At 41.7% G+C, this 12,016-nt stretch overlaps 1 protein-coding gene across 3 annotated transcripts in view; it reads right to left on the reverse strand.

The window, feature by feature from the left end:
• SNX4 (sorting nexin 4) overlaps positions 1-11,432 on the reverse strand; it is a 119,266-nt gene extending 107,834 nt beyond the window's left edge. For all 3 annotated transcript variants that reach the window (XM_049878887.1, XM_049878879.1, XM_049878870.1), the window contains exon 1: positions 11,273-11,432. In XM_049878887.1, the coding sequence (XP_049734844.1) occupies positions 11,273-11,413 (141 nt within the window). In that variant the 5' untranslated portion in view covers positions 11,414-11,432. The remainder of the gene's footprint in view (positions 1-11,272) is intronic.
• Positions 11,433-12,016: the final 584 nt, after the last annotated feature.

Consider the following 12,016-nt stretch of genomic DNA (forward strand, 5'->3'; position numbering starts at 1 on the left):
ATGAAGATGGCACAGGACCATGCAATGTTCCATTATGTTACACATAAGATCACAATGAATTGGAGCTGACTGACATGACGGCCACAAACAACCAAAAGGTAAAAGGAGAAGCTACAGTAAAACCATGGTGATACTTTACACAGAAAATTAAACCTATGAGGTAAGAGTCCAGAAAGAGCTGTATAGCAGTACAAAAAAAAAAAATCAATGATGAATAAAGATGACACACTTAGGATGCACTCCCAAAATGCTGAGGAAAAATGCAAGATAAAAATGTTAAAAAAAAGAAAAAGGACAGAGAGAACAAAGAGTCAATTCAATGCAATAGCACTGTTTAAAAAAAAAAAATTTTTTTTTTTTTTAACAGTCAACAAAAACAGAAATCACTCAGTTGTCCAACAGGACAACATTTTAATAAAGAATAAGTTGTGCATTTACGTACTAAGAGAGAAAATAAGAGATGAGAGGAAATCATTCAACCAAGAGAAAGCTCAAGAAATTACATAAGCACAAACTACATTAGAATTAGGAAGCCATCACTGAGATACACAAATAACATACAATTGTAGCCCACAGCCAAACACTCTGATTTACCACCACCTTCTCTACTGAAAAATTCCCTGACTTCTGGAAGCATGTGACTGACAAAACAAATTATCTTCCCAGCCAAAAAGATAATGTGCATGAATCATGAATTTACCTTGACATACCATCCAATTACACGCACACAAAAAGGATCAAATCAGCTATCATACAAACTAGAGGATGAAAACACGCACGCAATAATGCAGCAGGGTTGGTGGATGACATAAAATTGCCTGTACTGTCAATACTAACACACAGAACAAAAGGAGGCTAACCTGAATATATCAACTTTTAGGATTGTAGATGAAGTTAGAATATTTAATTTACGCACTTAAGCTTACATTATCTAAATCACACACTAAAGAAAATGCATTAAAAAAATTTACCGTCTATCATTAATGTTAAAAATCATAGCAAAAGATAAAAAAAAAGACAACAGAAAACTCAGAACCAACCTTTAAATAATAAGTTCTTGAAGAAGAAATCAAAATAAACAGATCAGAAACAATAACCATCAGTATAATTAAAAAGAAAAGGAAATGATGTCGTTGTTAGGTGCTGTCAAGTCGGTTCCGACTCGTAGCGACCCTATGCGCAACAGAATGAAACACTGCCCGGTCCTGAGTCATCCTTACAATCGTTGTTATGCTTGAGCTCATTGTTGCAGCCACTGTGTCAATCCACCTCGTTGAGGGGCTTCCTCTTTTCCGCTGACCCTGTACTCTGCCAAGCATGATGTCCTTTTCCTGACATGTCCAATGTATGTAAGATGCAGTCTCACCATCCTTGCCTCTAAGGAGCATTCTGAGTGTACTTCTTCTAAGACAGGTTTGTTCGTTCTTTCGGCAGTCCGTGGTATATTCAATATTCTTCGCCAACACAATTCAAAGGCATCAATTCTTCTTCGTTCTTCCTTATTATCCAGCTTTCACATGCATATGATGCAATTGAAAATGCCATGGCTTGGGTCAGGCCCACCTTAGTCTTCAGGGTGACATCTTTGCTCTTTGACACTTTAAAGAGGTCCTTTGCAGCAGATTTACCCAATGCAATGCGTCTTTTGATTTCTTGACTGCTGCTTCCTTGGCTGTTGACTGTGGATCCAAGTAAAATGAAATCCTTGACAACTTCAATCTTTTCTCCATTTATCATGATGTTGTTCATTGGCCCAGTTGTGAGGATTTTTGTTTTATGTTGAGGTGCAATCCATACTGAAGGCTGTGGTCTTTGACCTTCATTAGTAAGTGTTTCAAGTCCTCTTCACTTTTTGTTTGCTGAAAGTGAAGAGGACTTGAAGAAAAGGAAATAAAAATATTCCCTAGATCAGAAAAAAAAAAGTTCTAAGGCTTCAAATTGAAAAGTATGTGGTCCATGTGCAAAGAATTGGGAAATTTAAACATGTCAAGGGGAAAAAAAAGTCTTAACAAGATTCAGGGCGAAGAATAAGAAACAAGATCTCTAAAAAGAATAAAGATCAGATTTGCCACATACTTTCCAATAATAAATCACAAATCACAAAAGATGTCATAGCGCATGTTTCAAAGACTATAAAAAACACTTTGTTGTTATTGTTGTTGTTAGGTGCCATCAAGTTGGTTCCAACTCATAGGACCCCTATGTACAATAGAACAAAACACTGCCCAGTCCTGTGCCATCCTCACAATTGTTATGCTTGAGCCCACTGCTGCAGCCACTGTGTCAATCCATCTCGTTAAGAGACTTCCTCTTTGTTGCTGACCCTCTACTTTACCAAGCAAGATGTCCCTCTCCATGGACTGGTCCCTCCTGATAAAATGTTCAAATTATATGAAAGGAAGTCTAACCATCCTTGTTCCTAAAGGGCATTCTGGCTTCACTTCTTCCAGAACACATTTTTTCGTTCTTCTGGCAGTCCATGGTACATTTGATATTCTTCGCCAACACCACAATTCAAAGGCATCAGTTCTTTCGTCTTCTTTATTCACTGTCCAGCTTTCACATGCATATGAGGCAACTGAAAACACCATGGCTTGGGTCAAGTGTACCTTGGTCCTAAAGTGATATCTTTGCTCTTTAACACCTGAAATAGGTCTTTTACAGCAGCTGTGCCAAAGGCAATGCATCATTTGATTTGACTGCTGCTTCCATGGGTGCTCATTGTGGATCCAAGTAAAATGAAATCCTTGACAACTTCAATCTTTTCTCTGTTTATCATGATGTCCCTTACTGGCCCAATTATGAGGATTTTTGCTTTCTCTATGTTAAGGTGTAATTCATACTGAAAGCTGTAGTCTTTGATCTTCATCAATAAGCACTTTAAGTCCTCTTCACTTTCAGCAAGCAAGGCTGTGTCATCTGCATATCACAGGTTGTTAATGAGTCTTCCTCCAATCCTGACACCGAATTCTTCTTCATATAGTCCAGGTCCTTGGATTATCTGCTCAGCATACAGACTGAATAGGTATGGTGAAAGAATACAACCCTGGCGCACACCTTTCCTGACTTTAAACCAATCAGTATCCCCTTGTTCTGTCCAAACAACTGCCTCTTGGTCTATGTACAGGTTCTGCATAATCACAATTAAGTGTTCTGGAATTCCCATTCTTTGTAATATTATCTATAATTTGTTATGATCCACACAAATGCCTTTGCATAGTCAATAAAACATCTTTCTGGCATCCTCTGCTTTCAACCAAGATCCATTTGACATCAGCAATGATACCCCTCGTTCCATGTCCTCTTTTGAATCCAGCTTGAACTTCTGACAGTTCCCTATTGATGTACTGCTGCAACCGTTTTTGAATTATCTTCAGCAAAATTTTCCTTGCACGTAATATTAACGATATTATTCAATAACTTCCACATTCTGTTGGATCACCCTTCTTTGTAATGAGCACAAATATGGATCTCTTCCCATCAGTTGGCCAGGCAGCCATCTTCCAAATTTCTTGGCATAGATGAGTGAGCGCTTCCAGCACTGCATCCGTTTGCCGAAACATTTCAATTGGTATGACGTCAATTCCTGCAGCCTTGTTTTTCGCCAATGCCTTCAGTGCAGCTTGGGCTTCTTCCTTCAGTATCACTGGTTCTTGATCATATGCTATCTCCTGAAATGGCTGAACATCAACCAATTCTTTTTATGTATGTTTTAAAGAACATACTAACACATTCCTTCAAAAACACTTAACCCCCGCAGGATGTTTTTGTAGAAATTGATAAATTGTTCTGAAATTTTATACGGAAATGCAAAAGACCTACAATTGCCAAAACAATTTTGTCAGAGGACTTATACTATCTGGTTTCAAAACTTATTTAAAAAGCTAAAATAATCAAGACAGTGTAGTACCATCATACGGACAAAGAGATCAAAGGAACAGAACTGAGAGTTCAAAAATAAACCCTTACATTTTAGGTCAATTAATTTTAACAAAATCGTCAACACCTAATAGGGAAAGAAGAGTTCTTCCCACATGTGGTACTGAAACAACTGGATATCCATATGCCAAAAAAAATCTCGACCCTTTCCTCACACCATACACAAATTAACTCAAAATAGGTCACAGACTTAAATTTAAGTGCTAAGACTGGAATTTCTAGGAGAAAAGATAGAATAATATTTTTGTGACTGTGGGATAGGTATAGAAGCCCTGGTGGCGTAGTGGTTAAGAGCTAAAGCTGCTAACCAAAAAAAGACCAGCAGTTCAAATCCACCAGGCGCTCCTTGGAAACTCTGTGGGGCAGTTCTACTTTGTCCTATAGGGTCGTTATGAGTTGGAATTGACTCAACGGCAGTGGGTTTGCTTTTGGTTTGGGATAGGTAAAGAGTTCTTATATACAACAGCGAAAGCGCAATCCTTAAAAGAAAAAAAAATTGATAAAATGGACTTCATCAAAATTTTAAACTTTTGCTCTTGAGAAGATATCATTAAGAAAAAGAAAAGATAAGTCACAGACTGGGAGAAAATATTTGCAAATCATTTATCTGACTAAAGATTTATATCCATAATATTACTTAAAAAGCCAATAATAAGACAAAACCACCCAATTAAAACAATAAACAAAAGACCTGAGTAGACATTTCACCAAAGAAGATATACAAAAGGCCAATAAGTATATGAAAGACACTCGACAGCAACAGTTTCTTAAACATAAACTTACCATATGACCCAGCAATTCCACTCCTAGAAAATCTACCAAAGAGAAATGAATATATTCAAAGACTTGTATATGAATGACTGTTCACAGCAGCATTATTTTTAGTAGCTAAAAACTGAAAACAGTCCAAATATCCAACAACTGGTGAATAGTTAAACAATGTAGTAGATTCATACAGTGGAATATTATTTGGTAATAAAAAGGAACAAACTACTAATACATGCTATAACATGGATGGGCGGCAAAAAACATTATGCTAAGTACAAGAAGCCAGGCTCAAAAAACCACATGTTGTATGATTTCATTTCTAAAAAATGCCCCAAAAGACAAATTGGTAGATGTAGAAAGCATACTTGTAGCTATAAAAAGCCTAGGGATGAGGGTGGAAAGAGTGGTTGACTGAAAAGAGGGCTGAGAATATTTCTAGAGTTGATGGAAATATTCTAAAACTGGATTGTGATGATGGTTGCAGAATGCTGTAAATTGAAGTCTGACTTCGGAACGTGGCTCTAGAGCGAAGTTCTTTGTTGATTTCAGCTCCTAGTAGCGGCAAAGCTTGGTGTTCCTGGGCCTGTGGACTGATGTGCCCCGTGCATCTGTCTTCATACTGCACCTTGCCGCTGTGCGTGCGTGCATCTGTTCTGCGCTTTTTATATCTCGGAAGTCATTAGCTTTAGGATTTACCCTCCTCTGGTATGGCCTCAGGAAACCCTGGCGGCATAGTGGTTAAGCTCTACGGCTGCTAACCAAAAGGTCGGCAGTTTGAATCCGCCAGGCGTTCCTTGGAAACCGTATGGGGCAGTTCTACGCTGTCCTATAGGGTCACTATGAGTCGGAATCAACTTGAGGGCAGTGGGTTTTTGGTTTGGTATGGCCTCATTAACATAACAAAAGAAACCCTATTTCCAGACAGGGTCATATTTACAAGTACAGGGATTAGGATTTCAACACATTTATTTTGGTGAGACACAACTCAACCTATAAAAATAACGGAAAAAAAAACAGAGTTGTAATACATGGCCTGTTCTCTTGTATTCTTCTCGAAAAATATGTCTACAAAATAACAGCACATCTATTCAGAAAACACTAATTTTTATTTAAAATAAAGTAATATGTAAGTTTGAAATCTTTCAAACTAAGTCACAAAATATTCATGCAAGTAATTTGGTGGGTTGCAAGCAAAACTCTTTTTAACAAAGAAGAGAAGAAGGCCATCACACAAAGTAATGGTTACGTGATTTCCTGAAACCACATTTACGTATACAACTACATAACCCAAAAACCCATGGTCGTCAAGTCAATTCTGACTCATAGCGACCCTACAGGACAGAGGAGAACTGCCCCACAGGGTTTCCAGGGGGCACCTGGCAGATCTGAACTGCCAGCCTTTTGGTTAGCAGCCATAGCACTTAACCACTGCGCCACTAGGGTTTCCATATAACTATATACATGTTGATTATGATGTAAAAATGTTTGTACCATGAGTTATCTTCCAAAAAATAATGAGAGCTACTGTAGTAGCAAAGGATAAAAACAGCCTTGGCTATGATCTAATCATCTGCTGCTAAACCGATAAATGCTACAACTATACTATATATTTTCTTTTACGTTATCCGCATCCACCAACCGGTTGGCGTGGATGCTGACTCATGGTGACACCACGCATCTCAGAGTAGAACTATGCTCTATAGGGTTTTTAATGGCTGATATTTTCCAAAAAAGATCACCAGGCCTTTCTTCCAAGGCACCTCTGGGTAGACTCAAAAGTTAACCTTTCCACCCCATTAGCAGCTAAGATGGTTAACTGCACCACCCAGGAACTACATTCTCGTTCACTGACTGTCTCAAACCTTACTCACCGTTCTGGTGTGCGCATGCCAGTAAGTGAAGGCGCTAATTGTGAGCAGGAGTTTTTAAGCTCCAGTTCCTCAAGCACTCTTTGCCCTACCAACACTCGAAAGCCCCAGCCAGTACTCCAGGACTAGGGTGCTGTCCTAAAAAAAATCATTTCTGAATCCCTCAGGCAACGGTTTTTCCCTAGGCAAACACTGTAAGCCCCTAGTTCTGTTAACTGCCAAGTCAAATTGAGGGAAACTTTCGCCCCTAAAAAAGAAACATTCTTTCCTCTGTTTCCCTTGCTATTTCCTCTCCTTTCTGCCAGGACTAATTGCTAGTTTCTTGGAAACTGGATTCCCCTCTTTCTCCATTTTCTAAAATATGTCAAATAGAACTGACTATAGCTTTAAAAAAAAAATCCTTTTTCACAGGAAAAGAAAGGAGTCTTTAATCAGACAATACAAAGGAAAGGACAATTGAAAACTCATAGAAAAACAAGGACCACAAAACGAAAAGAGCTTACAGCAGAGTTTAAATAAGCCTCTTGATTACTGATGTTTAAAACCTGGAAGAATCTTGTGACTCTAGGCACTGCTGGTTTCTACTACGCCAGGGGGCACGGTAATTGTTAGGAATCACTTCACTCCCCCACGCCCAAATTTGCAAAGCCTAAAATAAACTCAATAAGGCAAACTGTTTGCCATTTTTTCTATCTACACGGTTACTTTTGTGGTGAAAGTTTGATAAATAAGCACATCCTTTATATCATTTTTTTCTTCTTAGAATTCCACTAATCCTAACTACACTAAAAAAAAAAAACAAACAAACCTGCTGCTGTGGAGTTGACTTCGACTCATAGCGACCCTATAGGACTGAGTAGAACTGCCCCACAGGGTTTCCAAGAAGCGCCTGGTGAATTTGAACGGCTGACCTTTTGGTTAGCAGCCATAACTCTTAACAACTACGCCACCAGGGTTTCCTAACTACTCTAAAAACTTTAAATACGGTATTAGAGCAATTTAACTTTTTTTGTTTAACGAAGGAGCACAGCAAGAGCACTAATTTCTAAGTCAGGAGGATCTGGGCTCAAATCCCTGCCATGCCACTGACTAGCTTCTGATACTTGCCACATCACTTCTCCTGAGCCTCTGCTTCCTCGTCTTTAAAATGGGAACAGACCGCCTGTCTCTTCAGGTGATTTTAAGAATTAAATGAAAAACTCAGAGCCCCACTAGGCATAACACACACAAATAACAAATCTACCAGACCATATTCCTATCAGAAATGGTAGCAATGAGGTTGTAAGGTAATGGAGAAGTGGAAATGGAATAGAGACGAGAGGGAGATAAAACCAGGGGAAAAAGGGTAGACGGCCCTCTAAGGCGGGGCCCTTGGCCTTTTTTGCAGGTGGTGGAGAGGAGTGTACTAGATGTGTGTATACAAGGGTTTAAACCTCTAGTGATTCTGAAGTATCTGCCCAAATGGCTTGTTCATTTTTATGAATTACTAAAGAAAGGAGGTGTATTAGGAAACCTCCTAAGTTTGGTCACTAACAGATGGCCTCTTGCGACATGTATTTACTAATATTTTCCTAAAATTTCAGGTAATACTATATAACTACAACCTCTATTGATGGCATCTCTGGGTTTTCAAATATCTTAAACTGAATAAAAAAAAAAACTGAATACACAGTTTTAATTTATAACCACTTTTAAGCCAACATAAAGGGATTTTATATTCCATGATTTCATATTAGTTAAACACCTAAGGCTCTCACAAAACATTTCCTCAAATAAATGCTAAAATTTTATCATCGACATCAACACTAAACTCCTGAAAATGCTGCCAACAAAAGACATGATTCTTGCCATCTAAAACAAACAGCCTGAACACAAAAAGAGAATGCGGTGTGATGAATTACTAAGTATGGCCTTTCTCCCCACGGTCTCGTTAACTCCTACCCAGGTGACTGGGTGGGGCTGTGCAAATAATTGTGGCCCACCAAGAGGACTGGTCAGTTTTACCTCAAAAGAAAGCCACTTCCAGAGCAGCGAGAAGGGCCCACCAAGGAAGGAGAAGCCCGCAGCAAACAGTGCGGTGGGCTTCCTGGCCCACAGAGCAAAAAAGCTGAGTGCCTTTGGGCAGAGACCGAGAGCCAGGAAGAAGCCTACACCTGACCCACAAATTTGGGACTTAGTAGCCTCCACAACCCAACCATGTGAGCCATTCCATTATACGGCTCCTGAGTTCTGAGACTTTGCAGGGAATTAGGGAACCCAAAGCCTGAGGGCAGAGGGAGTAGTTGATGTTAGAGACAACGGAGTGATACAGCAGCTTGCAAAAGTCGGACATTTGGGGCATCTTTAACCTCCGCCTCCAGGGAACAGCTTTGTGCTGATCCTTAGAAAAATTATTTGGAGATGTGTACTCACAAGATTGGCAAGTATTTTAAGTCTGAAAATATTAAGTGCTGACAAGGGTGCAGTACATCAGGTTCTGCTGATGGAAGTAACAAACCGGTATAATCACTTTGGAAACGGAAGTAACAAACCAGTATAATCACTTTGGAAAGCAATTTGGCACTACCTACTAGAGCAGAGCATGATAGCACCCTACAATCCAGCAACTCCACTCCTAAATTTACGTGAGGCTGTGGGGTATTTAGGAAACCCTGGCGGCACAGTGGATAAGAGCTACAGCCGCTAACCAGGTCAGCAGTTTGAATCCACAAGGCGCTCTGTGGAAACTGTACGGGGCAGTTCTGCTCTGTCCTATAGGGTTGCTATGAGTCAGAATCGACTCGACGGCAACAGGTTTGGTTTGGTTTTGGTGGGGTATTTGCACCAAGAGGTATGTAGAAGGAAGTTGGTGGTAGTACTGACTTTTAGAAATAACAGAAATCTTGCAACAACCCCAGCCTCTAAATCATCTGTAAGGTATCTATAAGACAGTTAGGTAAATGAATGAACTAAGCCATATTTTGGATGAACCCCCAAAACATAATGTTGAACAAAGAAAGCAAGTCACAGAAAAATTATTCCATTTATATAAATTTCAAAATGAGGCAAAACTGAACAATTTATTGTTTAGGGCTATATATGGTAAGATTGGAGCCCTGGTGGAGTAGTAGTTAAGAGCACAGCTGCTAACCAAAAGGTCAGAAGTTCAAATCCACTAGCCGCTCCTTGGAAACCCTATAGGGCAGTTCTACTGTGTCTTATAGGGTCGCTATGAGTCGAAATTGACTTGACGACAATGGGTTTGGGTTTTTTGTTTTTTGTTTTTTTATGGTAAGATAATAAACGAAAGCAAAAGAATACAAAATTCGGAATACCAATTACCTCTGCAGTGGTGGGGGGCTATGATAGAGGAGAACAGATGGGGCTTCAAAGGAATTATTAATTATTTTGTGAGAACCCTATCTGCATTGATGATATACTTCACAATAAAAGTTTAAGAGAGAAGAGAAAAATTAAGTGAGAGGTGGGAACATGCATAAGAAGTAAACTGTTGTAAGAGCAAAATTTATGCTTTACAGAATACACACGTCTCTCACATTATGAGATCCTGACCACTCCACAAATAATTCTAGAGGAAGAAAAAAATGAAATGAAAAAGCTAAAGTTCACCCAAGAAAGTCTTCACGCTACCTTATATAACTGGACATTTCCCTAAGTAGGCAAAAAACTCCCATACTCCCTGGTTATTGGAAACCAACTTAGATGTCTGGTCTCCTTCCGGTTTTAGTCAGCAAACAATCTCAGTTTTTCTTTATCCATCCATCTTGAGGATGGACAGTTTTATATAAGTGGTAATATGTGTTCCAGAAAAAAGAAGCAAAATGACTGGATGAGCAAAGCACACGGATGGAAGGCCTCTAAGTAGGCAGATCTGATGGGGAGTACCAGACTGAGAAGCTGTATTTTCAACTTCTCCTCTTGTGCAGGCTTCGATTTAAGCTGGCCCTATAAATCTTCCATTATACGTGAAAACACTGACAAATAGGATGCATTTTTCTCCTGTACTTGAAGCAAATGAAAATCATTACCAAAGGGAGCTCACAAAGCTGGTACAGGGGAGACGGATGATCAGTTACTCATGTGGCATGCACCCCAAAATGAAATTACAGCCAGTAGGGAGTAAAACTAAGTCTTTTCCTTTGCACCTTTTCTTGAGGCTGACACTCTTCTCCGACGGCTTCCTGGTGGCAGGACCAGGCCTCATTATCCCAGAGTAGCTCCTCACTCAAGTCCCCCATCCCCGTCCAAACACCGCTGTCCCCCCGCCCCCCTCCCAGGTACCCCCAATAAACCATCTCCCCTGCACGGTGCCTTTTTCCAGACACACTGAAACATCAGCGATCCTCGTCAGGTTCAAACCTCCCGGTTCCGCGACCCCGGAAAACCCGCCCCTCCTCGGGTCTCCCTCTGCTGGGATTCGGACCAGGGTGCCCGGGAAGCGCACCCACGACCCTCTTCCTCCCCGGGACACCGCCTCGCGGCCCTTCCCTCGGTCCCCGCAGCACCCGGCGCTCGCCCCCCACCCAGGGCTCCTTTCTCTCACCGAAACCCCCACTGCACCTGAGACCCCCGTCTGCCCACCCCGCCTCCCCGACTCCCTTGCCTTCTGGGTCGAGCCCAACGACCCCAGCCCAGCACAGCGCAGCCCGCTAGGCCCCGACACAGGCCCCGCGGCCCCTGCTGCCCCTTCTCCTCACCTTGCGGTCCTCGGAACCCTCTTCCAGGTCCCCCTCCGCCTCCTCACCCGCTGCAGCCTCCAGCTCAGCTTCGGGGCGCCCCAGCGGCTCCAGGGGCGCCGGCTGCAGCTGCCTCTCTGGCTCCGGAGGTACCTGCTCCATGGCTGCAGTTCGGCGCGGCGGACCCAGCGCGCCTGCGCCACTGCGCCCCGCCCACAGCCCCCCAGCCCCGCCCATGCCCGCCCCGCCCACAGCCGCCCAGCCCCGCCCCCTCCGCCTGGTCGGATACTGAGCCCAGATACCCAAAAACCTGAAAGTTTTGTGGGGAGAGAGGAAGCGAGAAAGGCAAAGGGACAGTGAACACCAGAAGTAGGCGTTGGCACGGTTAGAACCATTCAGGTATTTGATGACCTAAAATGTGAAGCAAAAGAAATTAGAGGCCAGTCTGACCATCTCCCTCTAGAACACTAGTTGACCTACCACGGTTGCTTCCATTCGCTCCCAGAAAGATCAGGGCGGCATAAATTAACTTCCAGCAGGCTGAGTAACACATTCAGCAAAAGGTAACATTTGCAAGTTTTTGAGGAAAGTGAAGAGTTTGGCTGAAGCAGGGCTTGAGTACTGTGTAGTGTTTCCTCATGCCCTGGAGATCTCTGATAACTTCCTACAAACATCTCTTGTTGAATTTTCCAGAAGCTACTTCCTTGGCATTTACCATGGTAACCTCACGGGAAGCACTGACTGGGTGTCCCGGATTGGGGTATC

This window comes from Elephas maximus, chromosome 1 (assembly GCF_024166365.1).
Source record: "Elephas maximus indicus isolate mEleMax1 chromosome 1, mEleMax1 primary haplotype, whole genome shotgun sequence".
In the NCBI taxonomy this organism is placed as follows: Eukaryota; Metazoa; Chordata; class Mammalia; order Proboscidea; family Elephantidae; genus Elephas; species Elephas maximus.